The following is a 23,845-nucleotide window of genomic DNA, read 5'->3' on the forward strand; positions in this document are numbered from 1 at the left end:
GCGCCGACAGAAGATGCCCATCACTCATCAACCACAGAGATGGGGACCCCCACCCCCACCAGCCACATTCCACGCTCCAGGCCACAGAGAGGCAGAAACCCAGGAAGGTAGCCCCGAACCGTGGACATTCTCCAAGGGCCTGGGACGCCCGGGGACAGGCAGAGCCACTGCTGGACGCTGAGGAAACCTGGGGAACAGGCTGGACACGGAGCTGGAAAGAGCCAGGAACCCCCAGGGGATTTCAGGGGGTTGGCCCAGAGGCAAAGAGGCTGTGGGACACTCCCACCAGGGCCGGGTTTAGGGTGAGGACAGTGAGGTAAGTCGTGCAGCCTCAGATTCTGTCTTCATTTGACATTCGCATATTTTCTTCATTATGAACTTTTGGGAACCCCTTCTGACTTTTAAAAATAGTGCAGTAACTGGGGAATTCCCTGGCAGTCCAGTGGTTACGACTTTGCACATCCAAGGCAGGAGGCACGGTTCAACCCCTGGTCTGGGAACTAAGAGGCTGCATGACGTGGCCAAAAAAAGAAAGAAAAAAGATACTGCAGTGACATAGTAACAGTGTTCCTCCCGGGGACTGAGTCCTGCCTTGCTCTCCTCACCCTAATCCCCAGTCCCTGCTCTGGGCCGCCCCTTCCCCGCTTTGCAGTGGGAGCCCAGCAATCAGGCCACACGATGCTTTCATCCTCTGCTCCGTGAGCTTTTATTCCTGGGGTGGCGTCTGATGATAAGACCAGACGTGAGGGAAGGGACTCACAAATTCTCCGGCGCAGGGAAGGGTACACGGTCAGGGCCCGGGTCTAGACTGACCAGCGCATGCAGGGACCAGTGGGGCCGTGGAGGCAGTGAGGGATCGTTGGGAAGGAGCCCAGGCTGGTCTCCAAGTGCAGATGGTCAGCGCGTGAGTCTGGGAGCCCCGACTCGGGGCCTGGAAGGCGGAGGGCAGTGCTCTGACCTCAGCGGCCCTGGGCCTGGAGTCTTTGCATCTGCAGGATCTGACTCAGAATCCGCTGTACGTCTTCATCCATCTGACCCTGGGGTGGGAGGTGGAGAGAAGCGGAGAGAGCCTGGGCGTTCCCCACCACCCCCCACCCAGCTTCTCCATTCCCCTCCCCGACCCCCCGCCCCGGAGGCCATGAATCTCTTCCCTCGACCAGCGTCCTGTTGTACAGGTGGGGACATTGAGGCCCAGGGAGCAGCAGTGGCACACCCAAAGCCAGGGTGACTCACCTGAATGGCGTAGAGGAGGTGGCTCCTATACAAGGCCACCACTGCACTGTGGTCCCTGGCAGCTTCCTGTGGGTGTGGGGAGGGCGCTCAGAAAAGCAGAACCCCCTCCAAGATATGCCAGAAAGCCCCCTTTGCACCCCGAGCCCCTAGTTTGATGGCAGGCGCCGGCGTGGCTGTGCTGCTTGCTAAAATACTGAACTGTTTTCCTTCCACGCCTGGCCCATGTGCCCAACCTCCTGCCTGCCCGTCACCCTCCGGGGACCCCTGTGCCCAGCAGGTGGGCGAGGCTCTCACCTCCAGCTGCTCCCGTAGAGCCTTCACCTGGCCACGAAGGGCCTCCACGTCCGAGGAGCCTGGGGCTCCCCGCTGGTCCTTCAGTGCCTCCTTAAGACTGAAGACTTCCTTGGAGAGCTCTGTGATCTGAGGTGGGATCAGGGGAGGGTCAGCTAGCATCCTGAGCCCGGGGCTGGGGGCCTGCGACCTTTCCAGGCAAAGGACAGGCCTTGGAGGGAAAGTTGCATCCTAGAGGTTAGCAAACTCTGCCCTGCAGGCTGAGTCCGGCCCATCGGCTAAGAATGGTTTCCACATGTTAAATGGTTGAGGGGGAAGAAGTCTGAAGAAGAATGACATTTCACGACATGTGCAAATGAAACCAAATTCACATTTCCATGGCCAAACGTAAAATGTTATTGGCGCACGGCCAAGCCCATTCACTGTCACAGGGTCTACAGCTCCTGCATCAGCGGCAGAGCTGAGTGCCCTGGCCAAGCAAGGCCAATAACATTGACCGTCTGGCCCTTTACAGAAAAACCTTGTGGATCTTGGAGTCCCGGGAAGTGAAAGCGGAGACAGACAGAACAGGAGGGCCGAAAGCAGCCTGGCCTGGTGGGGCTGGGTCAGGCAGGCCAGGGTTTGGGTCCTTCTCTACCCTTTCCCTGCTGGAGATCTGGGGAAGATGACTTAAACCCTCTGAATCTCAGTTTCCTCATCTGTAAAGAGAATCACACTTCTCACCTTGGCAGGCTGCTGTGATTAAGTTTAAACTGTGTCAGCAAACAGCAGGCACTCAATAAATGCTGGGCTTTATTGTTATTTCTATAGATCAGAGGTTCTCAACCAGGGGAGATCCTGCCTCCCGGGGATGCCAGGCAATATCTGTGTTTGTCACCACTGGGGGTGCTCCTGATATCGAGTGGGTAGGGGCCACGAATGCTGCTCCATGCCCCACAGTGCCCGGGATGGTCCCCCACAAAGACTAACCTAGCCCCAAATGTCACTAGTGCTGAAGGGGAGGAACACTGCTACAAATAAACCATAATCCCTACCGCAATTTTATCTTCATTTTACAGAGGTGGAAACTGGGGCTCAGAGAGGTCAAGTGACTTGCCCAGGGTCACACAGCAGGTTGGGGCTGGGTTTCTCTGTGTGCTAAAGCACCTGGGGCTCTGGGGGTCACATCCACTGTCTAGTGAGGTGCTGTGTGACTTCAAGACACTCAGTTTGCCTCTTGGAGCCTCTGTTTGCTCATCTGGAAAATGGGCTGATTTCCCAAGGCTCTTTCAGTTGGGACATTCTTAGATTCCCTCCAACCTCTGTCGAGTGGGGGGCCCCCTGACTGAGCACAAGAAAAGGGGACCCACCTTCTTGTCCTTCTCCTTGGCGCTCTCCAGGGCCTCCTGGGCACGGCTCTGGGCCTGGCGTGCCCGCTCGGCCTCAGTACGTAGCCCCCGCAGCTGCTGCTCTGCGGTGGCCAGCTGGGCCTCGGCCGCGTGCCGTTCACTCTTCATGAATAGCGCCTCCCGCTGCACCTGCGGCCCAAACCCATGTGTGACCCTGAGGACGTCTGGACCCCAAAGATGCCTGGACACCAAAGATTCTGACCCTTCTATTTTGGTCTGAGGCTATTCAAGCCCGTTTGGCCTCAAGGAATTTGATTCAGGGAAGTTCTGGATTTCTTTGGGCACGATGAACATTCTGACTCTGCCAAGCTGTGTGTCCTTAGACAAGTGACATAAGCTCTCTGTGTCTCAATTTGCTCATATGTAAAATGAGGATAATAAGCGCCTCCACGTCACAGGGTGATTGTGAGGATAAAATGAGAAAATACATGGAATACACTTAGAATGGTGCTTGGCACTCAGTAAGTGCTATCTTCAAGTTTGTGATGTTGTTTTTAGTGTTATTATTACATAATGAACGTTATTATCATTATTATTACAATATAGCCAATGTTCTTCTCTCTGCCGGTGGTGTGAAGGTTTGTAGATTTCTTACGAAATGAAGGAAAAACAGAAGAGTCTGGATGAAAAGCAAACAAATGCCCCAAAATTGATGACTGCACTTTCACAAAAATATCAAGATTGGAGCAGTGTTAGATTTGCAAAAATTGATCCTGGGGGGGATCATTGGCCTTAAAAGAAATAAAAGGTCAGGGAAAATGGAAAATAATTAGATGTTCCACTTAGTACAGACTGACTACACCTTAACAATTAAAAAAAAAAAAACTAAGTCTGAATCAAATCAGCCTTGCAAAATTTACCCACAAAAGAAGTGATCATGAAGGAAGGTAAAATTCAAAAAATAGGGCTTCCCTGGCGGTCCAGTGGTTAAGACTCCACGCTTCCACTGCATGGGGCACGGGTTAGATCCCTGGTCGGGGAACTAAGATCCCTGAAAGCAGTGCAGCCAAAAAAAAAAAAAAAAAAAATAGAAGAGAATGTTCTTGGAAAAACAGTAATCCTGGCTGCAATTATTAATCACTTGTACCATCACTGTCCTAAGTAAAATTAAACCATTTAATTCTCATGTGAGGACTAAGAACTATTATTAGCTCCATTATACAGGTGAGTAAACAGAGGCATGGAGAGAAAAACGCTTTCCTGATGACAACTAACAAATGTGGCTTTTTATTCACATATTTGTTAAAAACAGTTGCTAGGTTTTTTTGCGGGGTGTGTGTGTGTGTGTGTGTGTGTGTGTGTGTGTGTGTGTGTGTGTGTGTGTGTATTTAAGAAAAGAGATGGGGTCAAAAGATCCACCTTCAGGACTTCCCTGGTTGTCCAGTGGTTTAGAATCCTCCTTCCTCCACTGCAAGGGGTGTGGGTTCGATCCCTGGTCAGGGAACTAAGATCCCACATGCTGTGGGGCAACTAGGCCCGCATGCTCTAGAGCCCGCGTGTCACAACTAGAGAGCCTGTGCGCCGCAACTACTGAGCCCGTGCACTGCAACGAAGATCCCACGTGCCAGGGACATCCCCCGTGGCACAGTGGTTAAGAATCCACCTGCCAATGCAGGGGACACAGGTTCGAGCCCTGGTCTGGGAGGATCCCACATGCCACGGAGCAGCTAAGCCTGTGCGCCACAGCTACTGAGCCTGCGCTCTAGAGCCCACGAGCCACAGCTAATGAGCCCACACGCCTAGAGCCCGTGGTCCGCAACGAAAAGCCACCGCAATGAGAAGCCTACACACCACAACGAAGAGTAGCCCCCTCTCGCCGCAACTAGAGAAAGCCCGCGGGCAGCAACAAAGACCCAACACAGCCAAAAATAAATAAATAAATAAATAGATAGATAAAAAGGAAGATGGCGGGCTTCCCTGGTGGCGCAGTGGTTGAGAGTCCGCCTGCCGATGCAGGGCACATGGGTTCATGCCCCGGTCCGGGAGGATCCCACATGCCGCGGAGCGGCTAGGCCCGTGAGCCATGGCCACTGAGCCTGCGCATCCGGAGCCTGTGCTCCGCAACGGGAGAGGCCACAACAGTGAGAGGCCCGCGTACCGCAAAAACCAAAACAAAAACAAAAAAGGAAGATGGAAAAAGGGCTAACCATTAGAAAAAATGATGGGGTCAAAATGACCAAAAGGTTTTTAAAAAGAAAACACCAGTTGAAACACCCAGGAGGTCAGAATGGCTGCAGGGTCAAAGGTCCACCTGGATATATCGCAGCGTCAAGTCTCTGCAGGACTGAAACCGATGGGGTCGAAATATCGCATGGCTGTGGGGTCAGAACAGACCACCAACTGGCTACTGGCTGTGCCCAATGAGGATCCCACCACGCTCACCTGGAAGACCTCGGCGCTGGTCTTCTCGTGGCGTCGCCCCAGCTCCTCCAGCTGCCCCTGCAGCCGGGCCACGTCGGCCTGCAGGGCATCCACGATGCGCTCGTGCTCCAGGCGGGCCACGCTGCCCACACGCTCGCGCTCCAGCTCTGCCCTCAGACGGGCGGCCTCCTTGCCCGTGGCCACCACCTCCTGCTCCAGGCTGGCCGCCCGTCCCCGCAACTCCAGGGCCTCCTCCTGCAGCCGGTGATGCTCCGAGGCTGGCACCACTGACTGGTGGAGCACCTCGGAGGCCTCACGCAATTCCGCCAGGCCCCGCCGAGCCTCCTCGCAGGCCGCGGCCAGCTCAGAAGCCCGGGCCTCAGCCACGTCCCGCGCCTGGCCCAGCTTGACGGCCGCAGCCCGCTGCTGCTCCCCGGCGGCTGCGGCCGTAGCCAGCTGCTCCCGTAGGGCCTGCACCTCCCGGCTCAGCTCCAGCCTCAACTCCTCCCGCTGGGCCAGCTCTGCCCGCAGGCCTCGAGCCTCCTCCTCGGCCAACAGCCGGCCGGCCTGGGCCTCGTCTAGCTGGGCTGAGGCCGCTTCCATCTCCCGGAGGCGGCAGTCCCGGTCTCGGAGGTCCTCCCGGGCCTGCTCCAGGGCGGCCCGCAGCTGGCCTGTGTCACCGCTGCTGACCCCGCCAGCTCCACCACCCTCGGCCTCCGCGGGCTCACACTTGCCGTGGGCCGCCTCCAGCTCGGCAGCACTGGGGTGCAAGGCGGGGCCTGTGGTGACCCTCGGGGTCGTGGCCTCCACTCCCATGGCCTCCGTTTTCATGGTCCCTGTGCCTGTGAGCTCTTCCTGCACAGCACCTGTTCCACTGGCCTTCCATTCTGGTTCCTCTGTTTCCGTATTTGTGGACTCTGCTCCCATGGCCTCTGTTTCTGAGTTTCCTCCTTCTTCTAGAGTTTTCGTTTCTGTGACCTCAGCCCCCGCGGCCTTTGTTTCCAAGCGCTCGGCGCCCACACCCTCTGTTTCCGTGGCCTCAGCGTCCGTGGGTCTTGTTTCCGTGGCCTCTGCCACCATGGATGCTGCTTCCAAAGCTCTGGCTTCCGTGGTTTCTACTCCCGCAGCCTCCTCATCTGTGCTCTCGGCTCCATTAACTCTGGTTTCCGGAGCTGCAGTGCCGTTAAGCTCTGCTTCCACTGGTCCGTTTCTGGCGGCCTTGGCTCCCGGGCCGTTGCCCTCCCTAGGGGCTGCCTCCTCTTCTCCAGGGCCCTCCTGTGCTTCCTGCTGCCCCAGCACCTGCAGGGCCTTGGCATGCTGCCTGCGGAGCTGGTCAAACTCAGCCCGGAGAGAGTTGTACAGCGCCAGAGGGATGACCTCGGCCAGACTGTCAGCCTCCATCTCGTCCTTCTCGAAGTGCTCCAGGATCTGGCGGGGGCAGGGCAGCTGGGCAAGAGCTGAAGTGGCCATGGGGGGCACAGGGCAGCCATGCCACTTTCCCTGTCCACAGACTCAGCCACGTGCCCGCCCAACCCCCCGGGGAACAGCCCCTCAGGTCCTCAGGTCTGTCCCCACCCAACCCTCCCAGGCCTCAGTTTCCCCACCTGGACCTTCTCCATCAGTTCCTGGTTCTGTCTGGTGAGCGTGGCCACCTGCTCCTGCAGCGAGGCCAAGAGATCCTGGGCCGATGGGCTTAGGTGCTTGGAGAGCAGCGCCTCAGCCCCTGGCAGGGGACACAGAGTCAGGCCCCAGGGTCCCTGGGCAGGCCGACTTTGGGGAGTGGAGTAACTAACGGGGCGGGCCAAGCTCCCTCCCAGATGCAACCTCTCTCAATGCCTATGGGTCAAGGCTCCAACTCCTGGGGCCCCAGACACAACGGGTGGGGAAGGGCAGGTGGGAGCTCACCTGGGAAGTCGGGCAGCTCACCCTCCTCGTCCTGCAGGGTGGCCACATCATAGCTGGTGTTCTCCCTCTCATTCTGGTGGGGGGGTGATCAGGGTCCGGCTCGGGGTCTTGCCCTCCCTCCAGCCCCCATGTCTCCCCCAAGTTTGTGTCCATAACCCCAACAACTAGGGGTGTACGTGCCACCTGGTCACAGGGGACCAAGAGAGGGATGGGAGTGAGTCCTTGAAAGGGTGTGTCTGCAATTCTGTGTGGGGCCACGGCTGTCTGCCTGTGTGCGAGTACCTGCAACAGTGGTTCAGGGTCTGTGGGTCGGCGGTGAGCATGTGTGTGCACGTGTGGGCGTGCACAGTGGCCCCGATCTCTCCTATGTGAGTCCCCGTGACTGTGTGTGATTTTGCGCTTGTATTTTAGTCTGTGGTGTGTGACCGTTCTGTGTTTCTGTATGTGTGCATGTGCGTGAACACGGTTGTGTACGTGTATCTATGTTTGTGTAATTATGTATTTTGAGAAATACTTGTGTGTGTACATGTACTTGTGGGTGTGTTGCCTAGGTGTGTGATTGAATGAGAAATATCTGCTGTGTGTGCCCAAGTATTTGTAGTGCATGTGTGATTATACACCCACAGATGTGTTTGTTGTGTGTTTGCCTGTTGTACGTGTAAGACCACATATATACAAGCATGGCTGTTCATCTCTGCACGTATGTCAGCATGTGTGATTCTGTGTTTTTAAAAGTGTCTATTATGTGTACCTGTGTTTGTACGTTTGTCTGTTCTGTGTTTGCATGTGTGTGAGACTATGTGTATTAGTGTGGCTATCATGCAGCTGCAGCAGAAGAGAGGCCCTTCCCCCTGGTGGCCCCGCCCCTAGAAGCCCCACCCCTGCCCTGCTCCCCGCTGGGCCCACCTCCAGCAGGGACAGCCTGCTCTGCAAACTTTCCACCTCCCGTCCTAGACTCTCCTTCTCCTCCTGCCTCTCTGCCAGCAGCTGCTGTAGCTCTTGCACCTGCAGGGAGGCAGTGGGGGGCTCAGTGGGCCTCTGGGGAAAACACTGGGCAGCTGGCCATCCAGCTTCCCCCCGCCTTCCACCCTACCTGTCTCTCCAGGCTGTGGAGGGAGCTGGCCTCCGCCTCTGGCAGCTGACGGAAGAAAGGGGCCTGGGCTTGGATCTGGGCTGGGGGGCCTCCCTGGCCTACCTCCTGCTCAGTGGCCCTCCATCCCAACCACAGATGTCCTCTGGCCTATTTTGTGCCAGACCCCCTTTAGGGCCACTAATTCGTTTATTTATTCATTCACTCACTTACTCAAATATTCATCCATCCAGTAAATACTTATGAAGCATCTACTGTGAGCCAGGTGCCATCAACCATATCTGCCCTCGTGGGCTTACAGTCGAATGGGTGAATATGAATAAAATATATGGTACATCCAATAGCAGTAAGTGCTTTAAATAAAAATAAAGGGAACTGTGAAGTGAGTCGGGGTGTAACAATTTTAAATAATTTCAGTAGGGGAGGTGTCTTTGAGCAAAGACCTGAAGGAGATGAGGGAGGGAGTCATAAGGACATCTGGGAAAAGGTGTTTCTGGCAGAGGCCACAGCACGTGCAAAGGCCCGGGGGCAGCACCATGCCTGGAGTGTTGGAGGAACACCGAGGAGGCCCGTGTGTGTGGAGAGGGAGAAGAGGTAGGGTACCCCCAAAATGGTACCTGCTGCAGGCTTAGCCCAAGGCCCATGTCTCTGAGGCCCCTCACCTCCTGCTTCTTCCGTTCCTGGTTCTGCTCCAGGCCCCGGATCTTCTGCAGCAGGCGGCCCCTCTCCTGTCGCAGCCGCACGATCTCCTCATAGGCATCTTGATCATCCTGTCCCCCGACCCCGGGAACCCACCACCTTTACATGATGCCCAAGGACTGTACCCTCCCGTACCTGAGCCAGAGCTTTCTCCCCATCCTGCCTGGAGTCCCTCCATGCCTCCCCCCAAGGCCAGGGCATCTCTCACCGGCATCGGGATATTGGCAGGGGGCTGAGGTGCCTTTCGCTTCTTGGGGGCCCCTTGCTTTTCATGGCTGGACACAGAGTTCTGGGGGGAGGGGTAGAGGGGGTACATGGGGGACATGCCAGCCTCCCACCCAAATAAACCAACACAGCCAACCCACTCTCTGTCACCAGCCCCAACTGTGCCCTCACTTCCTGTGTGATCTCGAGTGAGTCCCTGCCTCTCGCTGGTCCTCACTTATCCCAGCATAAAAGGGGGCAAGACCACATCTCCTGAGAGCTCCAAATCTTATGTTTTACCCTCTGCCCCTCTCCATGCCCTGGCACTTTCCCCAGCTAGACCCAATTGTTTACAATTCTTTCCCTATGGAGCTGAGATGCTGTAGTGCCGGAAGAGAGAAAGCGGCCAGACCTGACTCCTTCACTGACTGCACCAGCCCTCACCCATCTCAGTTCCCTCTACCATCCCACCCTAGCCCCATGATGTGGCCCCATCCCCCCAGTGTTCTCACTGAGTCTTGAGAGTTATGCTGTGGGTGCTGCCGCCACTTGGTGGCAGCATACCCCGAAGGTGGCATTCTTCCCCAACCTGGTCCTTCCCGGTATTAACCCTGAGTCAAGGGTCCATCTCTTCCTTCTCTTCCCAGGGAGCCTGGGGCAAGGGGGAAGGTAGTGTGTGCACAGGGAGAGGGACTTGCTCGCTGCTTAGGGATCCATACCTGAGATGATGCCTCGCCTGAGTCATCCTCTGGGAGGGCAGGGGAGAGAGGGAAGCAGGGTCAGGCACTGTTCTAGGGATTCCATTCCTAGCCCTAGGAAGGGCATTAGGGAGCCCAGGGGACTTGAGAGCGCTCCCAACTCCCCCCAGCATCAGGACTTTTAAGGTAGGAATCAACCATTTTGACAGAATACTAATAGGAGGGGCCTTGAAACTCTCAAAAGGAGAGAACAGTGGCATCTCCAGGATGGGGCAAGTGGAGGGGCCAATTCTTAGGAAAGGCAAACATCCAGGCATATGGATGACCCAGGAAAACAGAGTTGACCCCTAGGCTCTTCTAAAAGCTCTGGGGTTCCTCAAAACTGTCCTGAGTAGTGTGATGGGAGCAATGAAACCTCCTATAATACAAATAGGGATACCTTGAAACTATCCACAGTAGGGAGGGAGAGAAAGGGGTGACAAGAAATTACCTAGAAGATGGAGGAGGGTGCTCAAAATTGTTCAGAGGTGGGGTTTGCATACCGCTGGGTGCTGAGGGGCGCTGGGCGGCCTCCTGCAGGAGGTGTAGGATGAGTTTGTCCCCTGCCAGGGCGCCGTAGTGAGCAGCGTCCTGGCCCAGCGCATCAGTGATGCCCGGCTGGGCCCCACCCTGCAGCAGCACCTCCACTGTTTCGGGGCTGGCTCCCTCACAGGCCAGCATCAGGGCCGTCCTACCAGAAGAGGAGGCTACTGAGGGGGTGAGGACATTTTCAAACCACCACACCCTCCTCAACACCCAGGGTGGGTAAGGGGAGGAGGACAACTAGATCCCACACCCAGAGAGGTTAAGAGACTTGCCTAAGTCACACAGCACACAATGGACTGGCTGAGAGGGGAGATGCTCACCTGCCCTGAAGGTCCTGGTCATTTGCAGCAGCCCCTTGCTGCAGGAGGAGGCGGCACAGATCTGTGTGACACATCTGAGCTGCTATGATGAGGGGTGTTGTACCCAGCTGGGGGTGGGGGGGTGGGAGAGGGGTGAGACAAGGCATGAGAGAATGACTCTGGGAGGTGGGGAAGCCTATGACGGCCCCCAAGCTTCCCTCCAAATCTTCATACTTTTCAAAGGGTGCCTGGGATGCTGCCACTGGGTGGCAGCATACCTCAAATGCAGTATCTTTCCCCACAAGATCCCAAAGACTCACCCGATCTCGGGGATTCAGATGTGCCTTGAAGGAGCAGAGCATTTCTGAGCATGAGACGCAGCCGCCAGCCGCTGGAAAAAGAGAGAAGGGTGGGTAGGAAGGGCATGGCTTTGATATTTTCTGGGGGCCTTCTGCCTGAGCGTGATTCTTATCCTTTATTTCATGAGAAACTCCCACCTCCCCCAGAAGATCAGTGACAAAGATATGACTCCTATTATACAGATGAAGAAACTGAGGCCCAGCCAGGCCCACGGTCACCCAGGGGGTCAGAGAAAGAGCCAGGATGAGGACCCAGGTCTTCTAATTCCCAGTCCCAAGCTCCTTCCACATTCCACTGTGGGTCCCTCTTAGGGTGGAACGTTTCACTGATTTTCATGTATTTAACCCCTTTTGATTCAACCAGCATTTATTGCGTACCGACTATATACCAAACCCTCATACAAAGAGTGTTAATATTTACTACAGAGATCAGACCTCCGCTGAGGTTGGGCAGGCTTCTTGGGGTTTGATCTGAGCTTGAGTTTTGATGGAGAAAGGGGGAGGGTAGAGGTCACTGCATGGACATGGACCCTGAGGCAGGGAGGAGCTTGAAAGGACTTGGTCATCAAGGAAGTAGGACAAGGTGTGTTATGTCCAGAGCCTCAAAGAGGGAAGGAAGGGCTTTGTGCAAGGAAGTGTTGCTGGAAAACCATTAAACTCTTGGATTTCCCTGGCGGTCCAGTGGTTAAGACTCCGCAATTCCACTGCAGGGGGCGCGGGTTCGATCCCTGGTGAGGGAACTAAGATCCCACGTGCTGTGCAGCATGGCCAAAAAGATAAAACAAGAAAAAAAGCTAAAAAAAAAATCATCAAACTTTATGTGATTACCTGCTGTGTGCCCAAGGACTTATGGGGTTTTGTTTGCTGTTGTAATCCCATCGCTTAGAACCGAGCCTGGCACACAGCAGGTGCTCAATATTTATTGAAAGAAAAAAACCATGGAGCTTCCATAACGTGATCAAAGGCTTTGCCACCACTAGGTGGCAGCGTACTCCAACTGCAGGGAATGTTTCAACAGTGAATAAAACTCCAGAGCAAATGTATTCCACGCTCCCAAGAGGATAGACGTTTCTTGAGTCATCAAGTGAAAGACATTCTCGAATGTCATGGGCACAGTGGACAGACGTTGGGCTGGGTCCTGGCTCAGGTGGGTGGGTCCCTTCCCTCCCTCAGGAAAGGAATTTGGATTTGATGACTATGAAGGTTGCCTGGACCTTTGGCCTTCCTGAGATTCCCTAGGAGTTCCTTGAAGCAAATTATACTCTGGTCACCCTCTGATCGTCCTCACCCAGGCCCAGCATACAGAAGCCTGTGCTTCGGGGTCAGACGGCCTGGATCCTCCCCACTTTCTTGCTGATAAGCCTCAATCCCCTTGTCTGTGCAATGGTCATCGTCCATGGCTCAAAGGGTCACTGAGGATAATGCAGAGCCCAGTGCCTGGCACACGGTAGGGGCTCCATGAGGAAGGAGATGGAATGTCCTAGGCAGGTCCCCAGAGCCCTAGGTAGAATAATTCCCAAGCCTAGCACCCTCTGGGCCATGGTGGCCAGGGCGAGGCCAGGCTGCACCCACCTGCGTGATGCAGGGCCGTCCACCCACTACTGTCCACAGTATCCACCACGCAGGATGCCTGGGGGGGGAGGCGTGTCATTGGAGGTGGAGCCATCCCTGTTTAGGAGCCATCCCTGTTGCCTAATTTCTCTAGGAACTGCCCCTCCTTGGGCTCTGCTGTATTTCAGCCTCCTTGCCTCCCCCCTTCTCCCCTCCCACCCACCTGCTCTGTGGAACCCACTTCTCACAGGCCACCAAATGACTCTCTTGGCTTTTACGAAAATCGGTGAGAAAGAGGGATTAGCTGGGAGCCCAGGGGCAGCCGGGGGTTTGGGGAGAAGCTGGGCTCAGGAAATAGCTGGTATTGGGAGTATAACTTGGGTGTGGGAAGTAGCTGGACACTCAGGGAGTATCTGGTTGTCCAAGGAGTAGCTGGGACTCAGGAGTAAAAGGGGCCAAGGAATACAAAGGATTCAGGGGGTAACTGGGGGTTCAGTGAATTCCTGGAACTCAGGACTAGTCAGGGCAAGGGAGTATCTGGGGTTGGGAAGTATCTGAGGCAGGAAAGGACATGACCTGCAGTAGTTGCTTCAAGCACTGAGGGTGCCCATACTTGGCGGCCAGGTGGAGGGCACTGTAACCTGAAAGGGAGAGAGAATGTACTAGAGCTTCAGATACTCAGGGAACTTCCAGTTGCCCCCCCCAAACCTGTGTCAACTACTTGTGATGACTCTAACAAGTCCCCAAACCCAGGTACTTCTCAAAACTGTGCTACTCCCTGGGACCAGAGGCTCTCCAAACCTCAGCTAGTAGGTGTCCCAGACAATCTCATCCCAGCTACACTCCACATCCATCCACTCCTCAAGCACTACTGTCCCCAGCTACTCCCCAGGTCGCCAGCTACTCCCCAGGTCCTCAGCTACTCCCTCGGTCCCCAGCTACTCCCTCGGTCCCCAGCTACTCCCCAGGTCCTCAGCTACTCCCCCAGTCCCCAGCTACTCCCCAGGTCACCAGCTTACTCCCTAGGTCCCAGCTACTCCCCAGGTCCCCAGCTACTCCCCAGGTCCCAGCTACTCTATAAGCTCAACTACACCAAAGTGCCAGCTATGCCGCTTTCTTTGATACTCCACAAATTCCCAGTACCCATACATCCTGGCTCCTATACTTGTTGCCCTGAAGCTTCAGATGTGGCTATGCCCCATGCCTAGCTATTCCCTGAGTCCCAACTACTCCCTCTGGCCATGCTTTCTATTGCAGTTATCCCTCAGGGCCCTAGTTAAGTCACACACCTAGATTCTCCTTTTGTCTCAGCTACTCCCAGAGCTCCAGCTAACTCTAGAGCCCAGCTACTCCATGCACCTCAGATACTCCCCTCCAGAAAACTGTACTTGTTATTCTCACGCCCCCAGATGCTCCTCAAGCTCAGATGCTCCTCTGTTTCCATTACTTCCTCTGACTCAACCACTACCTGAGTCCCAGCTCTCCCTGATCCACAAGTTGACTCACTCTGTTTGCTGCCAGCCATGGTCTCCATCCTTGGGTACCACAGCCTGACTCGCCCCTGTGCCTCCCTGGGGGCACTGAAGAGAACCCCCCTTTTTCAGCAGGACATGGAGGCCATGAAGCAGGGCCCGGCTGGACCCTCAGGCTGGGCACCTGGTCTGAGTTCCTCTTCCCTCCCCCAGGGCCCGGCGGGTAGTACCTGCCCCATCCGTGCTCATAACGTTGGCGCCGTGTGTCAGCATCACCTCTAGACAGCTGGCTGCACCCCTCATGGCCGCCAGGTGGAATCTGGAGGCCAGAGGTCAGGGGTCAGCTGCAGGGTGGCCACCCCTCAGCCATCACACCCCCAGGACGTGGGCACTCACGCGGACTTGCCCTCGGGGTCCAGCTTCGTGGGCACCAGCCCCTTGCGGACAATGAGGGAGGCCACCCGTGCGGCATCATTGTTCTCCACGGCCTGCAGCAGCCGCTCGTCACTTTTGCCCCAGTCCTGGCTCTGCGGGGCACACCCAGGGGAACATGGGACTGGCAGCCACTGCCCCTCCCCACTCCCCCAGCAGGGGCTCCGGGCTCTCACCGCCCGGCCTGGGCACTTGCCTGGCGCCTGCCTCTGGCTGCCGGCTTCGGGATGGGGCAGGGGCCGCAGGGTGGGCAGGAGCCAAGGTCAGTGGGGCTGAGCCGCAGCTGCCGGGGGGAGTGGTCCTGGGTGGGGGCCTGAGACAGCAACCCTCAAGCCTGGGTCCCCAGCATCTGCCCCCAGGTCCATCGCCCCAGCTGTCATACACCACTTCCACCATCGTACCATTAAACCATCCCCAGATCAGCCCCCAGCATCTTTCCAAAAAGTTGTCCCCCAAACCTAGGCTCCCAGCCCATCCCTTAGTGAAAGCCACCTTTCCAATATCACCTCACCATATCCCTTTCTGAACTACCCTCCGAAATCTTCCCATAGGAACCCCTAAAAAGGTTGCTTCAATGTCCCTCAGCACCACCCTCTGCCATCTATCCTTTGACTGCCTCTGAGATGTCACAATTGTCTCCCAAATGTCCCAATATCTGAAATGTATTCCAAAATGTCTTCCCCAAATTCCTGACATGTTCTCCAAAATCATCCCCCCAATGATCCCATCATCTGTCCCCAAAATGTCCTCCCCTAAAATCTTTCAGATGTCCTCCAAAATTGTTCTCCAAATGTCAATATCTTTTCCCAGAAAAGATCACCCAAAACAGCATCCAAACTGTCCCCACAAATGATCCCCCAAAACTGTTCCCCAAAACTGTCTCTCTAAATGCCCTCCAAATTCTCCTGTGTCCCCATCTGTCCTCAAAACCGTCCCCCCAAATGTCCCATCCATCCCCCCCCAGTCTCTGCCCCGCCCCCTCCCTCCTCCCTGATCATCCTTCGCGGGTCTGAGGGTGGAGGGTCTAGGCTCTGCGAGGTCAGGGGGCGGGGAGGGGCGGGACGGGGAGGGGAGGAAGGGCCCGCGCCCGCCCCGCTCCCGCGCCCCTTCCCCCGGCCCTACCGCGAAGGAGGCGGCGGCGCAAAGGCACAGCTGCTTCATGGTGTCCAGGGCGCCGGGCGGCCGGGCGGCCGGGCGGCCGGGCTCCGGGAGGTGACCAGAGGGAAGGGCCCGCGATGCCGGGGCTCGGCCGCCCGGCCCGCGCGGTCCCTCCAAGCCCCGCGCCAAACCTCCCCCGCGTGCCCCGCCTGCTGCCCCCCTCCCGGCCTCTCCCCTACGGGTCGGGGGGAGTGCCAGGGAAGGGGGCTGGGCTCTGGGGGAGGGGCACCGCGGTGGCCCGACCTGACCTTCTTGCCACCGGGAGGCTGAGGCAAAGAGGGCCAGGCTCCCAGGATCTCCACGGACCCGCCTGCGTTCGTCTCCGCCTCTCTGGGGGGGGGGGGGGGGGGGGGGGGGGAAGGGGGGGAGTGTGGGATACGGGGGGGTGGTCTCAGGTGACTCCCGGTCTGGTTCCACTGCCGCTGGGCTATCCGGGCTCTCCCTCACTCATTCATTCACTCATTCATTCATTCATCATCCACCAGCGGGGCTCTGCCGTCTGACAAACCTGAATTTGAATCCAGGGCACCCCCCACCACGCCCCCTGCCCTCCACACACCCGCATTTACCATCTATAAGATCGGCCCAGATACTTACCTGCTTTGGACTTCACTTTCCTCATCCGGGAAATGGGTTTCATATTAAACAGTACCTACTGCAGAGGGTTACTGGGAAGACTAAATGAGATGCTAGATATGGGGCCTGGAACATAGTGCGCCATAAACACGGATTCAAAGAAAGATGTGGTTGGGCTGTGTGCATATCTAATACTGAATCCTAGGGACGCAGGACATAGTAGGTGCTCAGTTAAACCACTGAAAGACAGAATGGACACAGCCTTTGGCTCTAACTCCAAGGGGCTGGGAGGGTCTGTGTTCTGCTGCTTTTCTCAGACTGGAAGCCCCTTGAGAGCAGGGTCCCACTGAGGCCTCCCTGGCAGAGGCCAGGGTGGGATGGGCACCCCAGGGTGGAGTGGGCAGTTGGTGAATGTTTGCTCTGTTAATGTGTGACTCACAAAGCCAAGCCCTCTGAACCATGTGTATTTCATTCATTCAGTCCGCTTGTGCTACAGGGTGCCTGGCACTGCACTGGGCATTGGGACTCAGTGGTGACGAAGACAGATGTCCCTGCTATCACTGAGGTCCCTGGGGAGACAGACACATCCATGGGTTTATGAACCAAGGTGATCAGGGCTATTATGAGGGAAGCCCAGGTGAGCTGGGAGCTCAGAGAGGACTCTTGATATCATCTGGGGAGTCAGGGAGGGCTTCCTGGAAGAAAGGACATCTGAGCTGAAACTTGAAGAATGGGCAGGAGTTGGGGAGTGGCAGGAACAAGATCATGTTTGGGAGAAATCATGAAATAAATTGCTCTCCTGGACCAGTGCGGTAGCCTCTGCCCTGGTCCAGGACCTGGGGCGTGGGGTGGGGCAGGGGTGTGCATACTTAAGGGTGGGGGCAGAGGAGGAGAGGTGCTAGCATAGGAGCTGGAGGAGGGGGTCCTGGGAAGGCGGGGGAAACCAGGAGTGTGGGGTGTCAGGAGAGCCACAAATGGTTCCAAAAGTCAGGATAGTCCACTGTGTTGTGGATGCAAATTCAAGAAGGGACCAGGAGAAGGGAGAAGATTGGGATTACAGGGGAGAGAAGGGATGAGTGAGGAGACAGGCCTTCAGGAACCCAAATTTAAGAGCAGTGACTGCTGACAGGCACTGGGGCTTTGAACCCAGCTTGGCCATTGTATAGTTGCTGTGTGACCCGGGGCCAGCCATTCTCCCTCTCTGGGCCTCAATTCTTTAACAAGGGGATAGATAATGGAAGGAACACTATAGAGCCGGGTTCCTCCACCCAGAGGCACTGCTGACACTTGGGGCCTGGTCATTCCCTGGGGTGGGGCCATCCTGGACTCTGTGGGGTGTTGAGCGGCACCCCTGGTCCAGAAACACCCCCCACACACACACCATGTGAAAACCGTAAATGTCCCAGGTATCACCCAGTGTACCCGGAGGCAGGATCACTGCTGTTGTCCGTGATTATTCTTAGACACCTTTAGGCAGATGGAGGGAGAGGTGGGGGCAGGTAAATGGAGAATCTGCTGATAAGCAATTGGGGAGTTGGAAGGAGGGTGTTAAGGGCTCCTCTCTCCTCTTACACCGAGGGGGGGTGGTGTGACCCTCTCAGGCTTGTCCAGAGAGGAGACTGAAATGGATCTCCCAGCTCAGGCCTCGGATTTCCAACTGCCCTCGGCCTGTCCTTCTGGATGTTAGACAAGTTCAGAAGCCCCCCGCAGTGGGCCAAGGGCGTCACTGTCCTGGTAGGGGCTTAGGCCAAGTCTTAGCATCATCTCACTCCTCTCTCACCCCATACCCAATCCAGCAGCCAACCCCGCCAGCTGTAAACTACGTCCAGGGACCCCTTCTCACCCATGGTCCAGCCCCATCACAATTCTATCTGGAGGTCACCTCCTCCCAGGCCTCCCTGCTTCTGTTCCCCTCCCTGGTCCACAGCTTCCTAAAGCCTGCATCAGAGCATTTCTCTTTTCTGCTCAAAAGCCTCCAGCGACTTTGCTCGGCATCAAATGCTAACTGCTCACAGAGCCCAGGAGGTTCTATGGCAAGCGGTCCAACTGCCAACTGAGGTCCCCAGGGCTGGGGTGGGTGGCAAGTCCCAGCCCACCCCATCCCCACCTGGTTTGGTCCAGCTCAAGAGCTAAGAATGGTTTTTACACTTATAAGTGGTCAGGGAAAAAAAAAAATCAAAAGAAGAGTAATACTTCCTGACACATGAAAATTATATGAAATTCTCATTCCAGTGTCCATAAAACAAGTGTTATTGGGATGGGGCTATGCCCATCCATTTTCAAATGGCCTATGGGAATTCCCCGGTGGTCCAATGGTTAGGACTCCATGCTTTCACTGCCGAGGGCCGGGGTTCAATCCCTGCTCAGGAAACTAAGATCCCACAAGCTGTGTGGCGTGGCAAAAAAAAAAAAAAAAAGTTTACTTTCTGGCCCTTTACAGGAAAAATGTGCCCAGCTTTGCTCTAAACAATCCTCCTCGTCAACTCTCTGAGCCCATCTCCCCCTACCTTTCCCGTGGTCCGTGACATCCTGCTGCAGTGGCCTCCTTTCTGGTCCTCAGACAGCTCTGCCCATCTCTGGGCCTTTGCCCTTGCTGTGTCCTCCACCCGGAATGCCCTCCTTCCTCCACTGCCCACAACGCTGATTCCTTTACTGTCTTTTGCACTGGAAGACACCTCTTCAGAGAGCCCTTCTCTGATCACCCCTTGTCACTCTGACCCCTTAGTGGGGGGTTATTTTTCCTTCATCGTTCTTATCACTACCTGACGTCATCCTGTGTACCTTTCTGAAAATATTGTTTCCTCTTGATCTCTCCACAGAATCTCACCTCTGCACAGGCAGGAATTTTTGTCCCCCTTAGTCAATGCGGCTGGATCCCCAGCAGGTACCGGGTATAGATTTTGAAGGACCCGGTGCAAAATGAAAATGCAGGGCCCCTTGTTGGAAAATTATGAAGAATTTCAAGATGGGGAGAAATGAGTATGAAACCAAACATGGGGTCCTTCTGAGTGGCAGGGTATGTGTGTGTGTGTGTGTCTGTGAAGCCGGCCCTGATCTCCAGCCCACAGTAGGTGCTGAATAAATGTTTGTTGAATGAATTAAAGAAATAGTGACTCATTTAAAATAAGGTCACATATCTAATATATATCTATATGTACATTTGTTCATTTCAAGAGTACTTTTCAGGGCATCCTAATAATAAACTACAAGCTACAAAATTCAATCAATCCCCTAGTGCCTGTGTTGATCTAATAGCAATAAACTACTTTGTTCAAACTGAAAAAAAGAAAGAAAAAGAAACAGTGACTCTGGGAATAAAAGTGAGGGAGAGACAGACAGACAGACAGATTTTCCAAAAAGTGTTGAGGCACCGGGAGTTTACGAATCTCTAAAATTTTCTACAAATCCGCACTCTTCTTCCATGCAGGATTTTTCAAAAACCTGAAATAAGGGCAGGAGGTTGATGGGAATCCAAAGACTAGGCTCCCGGCTCCAGTTAACTCCCATCTTTTTTCTTTTCTTTTCTTTTCTTTTTGCGGCATCGCGTGTCATGTGGGATCTTAGTTCCCCTAACAAGGGACCAAATCCGTGCTCCCTGCATTGGAAGCGCAGAGTCTTAACCACTGGACCACCAGGGAAGTCCCTCCCATTTTATGGATGGAAAAACTGAGGCCCAGAGAGGGTGCGAGAAGGCTCAGAGCAAGTAGGGCGCTCTGCTGGGACCTGGCAGAGCAGGCTGTATCATGAGAGAAGCAGAAAGGAGCGGAGAGGGCGCGCCGGGCAGGTTGTGTGCTGAGAATGGGAAATGGAAGGTCCGGAGAGATGGAGACGGAGGTGGAGACGGACCACTGCAGTCACGGGTGTTTGCTTTCTTCCCTCGGGGCAGCCGAACAAAAGCTGAACCTGACTCCTGCGTTTGGCAGAGAAACTGGAGCCTGGCAGGTAGAGGGACTGACGGGGGTGGGGGGCGGTTTTGTGGGGGGAGTGGAGGACCAGCTTCTCCTCTCCTTCCTCCCCCAGGCCTCCCATCTGCTGTGCCCGCTCCAGCCCAGGCGGGCTCTGCTCGCTGCCCCCGCCCTCCCTGACACGCCCAGAGACCCTCACACCCGGGCTGAGGTTTTAACACCCTTCTATTCCTGCCCTCATCTTGACACTGTGCCAGGCACCTATCAAAACACACCCACGTCCCAAATTAGGTGTTTTTTTGTTTTTTGTTTTCTTTAAATTAAGGGTACTTTAATCAATTAATTTATTTATTTTTGGCTGTGTTGGGTCTTAGTTTCTGTGCGAGGGCTTTCTCTAGTTGCGGCGAGCAGGGGCCACTCTTCATCGCAGTGTGAGAGCCTCTCACTGTCGCGGCCTCTCTTGTTGCGGAGCACAAGCTCCAGACACGCAGGCTCAGTAGTTGTGGCTCACGGGCCTAGTTGCTCTGCGGCATGTGGGATCCTCCCAGACCAGGGCTTGAATCCGTGTCCCCTGAATTAGCAGGCAGATTCTCAACCACTGCGCCACCAGGGAAGCCCCTAGGTGTTTTTTTTGTTTTTGTTTTTTTTAGCAGCACAAACGTTTTGAAGGATTGGATTTCAATAGGACTCTGCTTTTGAAATTCAACAATCCCGTGGTTTGGTTTACCACTGGCTACAGCTTCTCCGGAATCTTTAGCAGGAAATGTGAACACTAACTAGGAATCGATTTCGAACGGGATGAAAATTTTAGGATCGTTTCGCAGTGAATGAAGCTAACCCCACACCACGTTTTGTAGGGCTTAACAAACAATTTATTCCTTGCTCTGGTGCCCTCTCTCTCTCTCTCTCTTTCATTCTCTCTCCCTCCCCCTCTCCCTCTCCTTCCTTCTCACTTCAATCAATGCAAGTTTCCCCGCAACCAAGGCCCAATAACACAGCCCTAGTAACACAGGTGTTCCTAGTAACACAGCCCAGGGAGAAGGCAGGAATTCACTTCCTAGCTGTGTGATGTTGGGGAAGTTCCTTAACCTCTTTGGGCATCGTTTACTCATTTATAAAGTGGAGATAAAAGCTCCTACCCCATATGATTGTTATGAGGGTTAAAGGAGCTGACATCTGGCAAAGCACATGGAAATCTCCTTGTAGTGTTTGAAAACAAATAAATAAAAACAAAAATGGGATGAAATAAAAATGAGATCAACGGCATTGAATTTAAATTTTAAACGTTAAAATAAACAAAATGAAAGGAATGTTAAAATTGACAAATAATAAAAATACATTTAAAAATCATTTTGAGGGGGGAATTCCCTGGTGGTCCAGTGGTTAGGACTCTGAGCTTCCACTGCAGGGGGCACTGGTTTGATCCCTGGTCAGGGAACTAAGATCCCACAAGCCGCGCAGCACAGCCAAAATAAATAAATAAAAATAAAATAAAATAAAATAAAAATCAGTTGGGAAAACTTTGGAAGGCCAGAGGATGGTGGAGATATACACAGTCACCAAGCTAGTCAGGGGCAGAGGAAGGATTCGAACCCAGAGCCATCTGACTTTAAAACCAGGCTTGGGACTTCCCTGGCGGTCCTGTGGTTAAGACTCTGCTCTTCCACAGCAGCGGCCACGGGTTCGATCCCTGGCTGGGGAACTAAGATCCTGCATGCTGCGCAGCAAGACCAAAAAATTTTTTTTAATTAAAAAATAAAACCAGGCTGTTCCTCTGCCCCGTTTTTGACATTCAAGGACTCCTCGGGCTGGGCCCTCTCGGGCCTCAGCTCCCCCTCACATTCTCTGCTCCAGCCAAAAGAACCTCTTCATCATCCCATTATGTCCCTGTATCAACCAGGCTCTGCCCAGCCTCCAGACCTTTGCTCACACTGGTCCCCATCCCCCTCCCTGTGTGCCTTCACTTGTCTAACTAAATCTTCCCCATCCTTCCATGCTCTGCTCCAGCACCACCTCCTCCAGGTAGCCTCCCTGATTGCCTTGGGCCTTCCGGATGGGAAGGTCCTGTCATGGGAGAAAGACCAAGGGCTCTAAAGTCAGACACGTGTGGGTTTGAATCTCCCTGTTGCCACTTTACTCTGTGACCAGGAGAGGTAAGTTAACCTCTCTGGACCCTGGTTTCTTTGTGCTGTAATTGGGAAGTCTAGCCTGACAGAGGCCAGTGCTCAGGAAGGCTGGCTGCCAGACTCTACATGTGAATGCTCTCTTAGCTTCTGTCACTCTGTGCCCTGGACCAGCCTGCACACTGGCAGGGACTAGCGGGGCCGGGAGGGAGTGGGTAATGAATGAGGACGGAGTGCAGTCTCTGGAAGTTCACAGCCCAAAATATAGCTGCAAGAGAAGCCAGCTAGACCCCACCTCAGGGCCTTTGCACTGGCTGTTCCCTCTGCCTGGAACGCAGTTCCTGCAAATACACACATGGTTTCCTCCTCCTTTCCCTTCTGATCTATACTCTAATATCAGCTTCTTGGTGAGGCCTTTCTGGACAACCTGCTTTAAAACTGCAACCATCTCCCCTGCTCAGGATGCTTTAAATTCCCTTTCTTTGTCTCCCTGGTACAAAATATGCCTTTTCACTTATTTATCTTGTTTAGCATCCATCGCCCCAACACAGCTGTCAGCTCCACAGGGGCAGGGATTTCGGTCTGCCCTGTTCACTGCTGTGTCCTTTGTGCCTAGAACAGCACCCAATACAAATATTTGCTGAATAAATACTCAAAAGCAAGAAATCAGGGTCCCCGAGAAAGTGAGGCCCCAGAAAAGCAAGTGGTCACTGTAGCTGGGAATAGAGATTTTCCGGAAGAAATGTTCTTGGAGACAAATTGCGAGCGATGGGGAGGATCTGATACACAGTAGTACAGGGAAGAGAACTGCAGGTGGAGTGAACAGCCTGGACAAAGGCATGGTGGCTGAAAAGCTTTAACAGGAAGTAATGTGGAGATCAGGGCAGCAGGGGGCAGTAGAGAGGAAAGGGAGGGGAGGTGGCCAGAGGCTAAAAGGGTAAACTTGAACCTGTGGATGGTGGGCAACCATGAAAGAGTTTTGAACAGGGAGGGGCTTGGTCATACTGCCAAAAGAATCTGATGACAGACAGAGGACAGCAGTCCAGGGGCCCAGTGGATCTTCAGCCAGGTCCTGGGGGACAGGAGCCTGAAGTTGGGGGACATCAGGCATCTCAGTGGCCTCAGACTCACCTCTGTCTTCTTAAATCGTGCCCGCAGGGTCTTCATGGCCAGTGTCAGGTGTTTCTCCTCTCCCCAGGCCACCTACAGAAGGCCAGGGGGTAAGGGACATCAATCCTGGTGGGCAGGAGAGTCGTCCGCCTCCCACTCCTCAAAAGTACCACTTCCTCCTCCCCGCTGGCCATCCCAGCCCCTAGAGCAGGACATGAACCTATCCTATCTTCTAAATGCTGTGTGTCCTTCAGCAGGTCACTTGCCCTGTGTTTTACATCTCTCTTCCATAAAATGCAGGAAATAATCCCCTCTTACCCAACTCGTGGCCAGTTTCCTGTGAGGTTCCTAGCATACAGCCTGGCAAACATAGGTGCTCAATAAATGTATTCCACCAGTATTCCCT

General features: G+C 54.6%; 1 protein-coding gene and 1 long non-coding RNA gene across 21 annotated transcripts in view; one reads left to right on the forward strand and one right to left on the reverse strand.

Moving 5' to 3' along the window:
- LOC113608723 (uncharacterized) lies at window positions 1-3,478 on the forward strand. The gene is made up of 2 exons (XR_003428403.1): window positions 1-107; window positions 2,904-3,478. It is a non-coding gene; the product is annotated as an uncharacterized LOC113608723 (long non-coding RNA).
- ANKRD24 (ankyrin repeat domain 24) overlaps window positions 98-23,845 on the reverse strand; it is a 27,635-nt gene continuing 3,887 nt past the window's right edge. For 4 of the 20 annotated variants that reach the window (XM_027085465.1, XM_027085467.1, XM_027085473.1 and 1 more), the window contains 20 exons: window positions 23,461-23,532; window positions 14,764-17,813; window positions 14,542-14,662; window positions 14,366-14,454; window positions 13,240-13,304; window positions 11,074-11,144; window positions 10,775-10,881; window positions 10,412-10,599; window positions 9,891-9,919; window positions 9,176-9,256; window positions 8,931-9,038; window positions 8,272-8,316; window positions 8,085-8,183; window positions 7,179-7,251; window positions 6,878-6,996; window positions 5,295-6,701; window positions 2,874-3,041; window positions 1,528-1,653; window positions 1,234-1,299; window positions 98-1,037 (listed from right to left, as the gene is read on the reverse strand). In XM_027085465.1, coding sequence (XP_026941266.1) covers window positions 960-1,037; window positions 1,234-1,299; window positions 1,528-1,653; window positions 2,874-3,041; window positions 5,295-6,701; window positions 6,878-6,996; window positions 7,179-7,251; window positions 8,085-8,183; window positions 8,272-8,316; window positions 8,931-9,038; window positions 9,176-9,256; window positions 9,891-9,919; window positions 10,412-10,599; window positions 10,775-10,881; window positions 11,074-11,144; window positions 13,240-13,304; window positions 14,366-14,454; window positions 14,542-14,662; window positions 14,764-14,963 — 3,240 coding nt within the window. In that variant the 5' untranslated portion in view covers window positions 14,964-17,813; window positions 23,461-23,532 and the 3' untranslated portion in view covers window positions 98-959. Of the gene's footprint in view, window positions 1,038-1,233; window positions 1,300-1,527; window positions 1,736-2,873; window positions 3,042-5,294; window positions 6,702-6,877; window positions 6,997-7,178; window positions 7,252-8,084; window positions 8,184-8,271; window positions 8,317-8,930; window positions 9,039-9,175; window positions 9,257-9,890; window positions 9,920-10,411; window positions 10,616-10,774; window positions 10,882-11,073; window positions 11,145-12,400; window positions 12,521-12,684; window positions 12,743-13,239; window positions 13,305-14,365; window positions 14,455-14,531; window positions 14,663-14,763; window positions 17,817-23,460; window positions 23,533-23,845 lie in introns of those variants that run through there. The other 16 variants (XM_027085476.1, XM_027085471.1, XM_027085475.1 and 13 more) reach the window with 13 other exon arrangements.

Source organism: Aethalodelphis obliquidens, unplaced genomic scaffold, assembly GCF_003676395.1.
Source record: "Aethalodelphis obliquidens isolate GAN/ISIS:26980383/991018 unplaced genomic scaffold, ASM367639v1 scaffold53, whole genome shotgun sequence".
Lineage (NCBI taxonomy): Eukaryota > Metazoa > Chordata > Mammalia > Artiodactyla > Delphinidae > Aethalodelphis > Aethalodelphis obliquidens.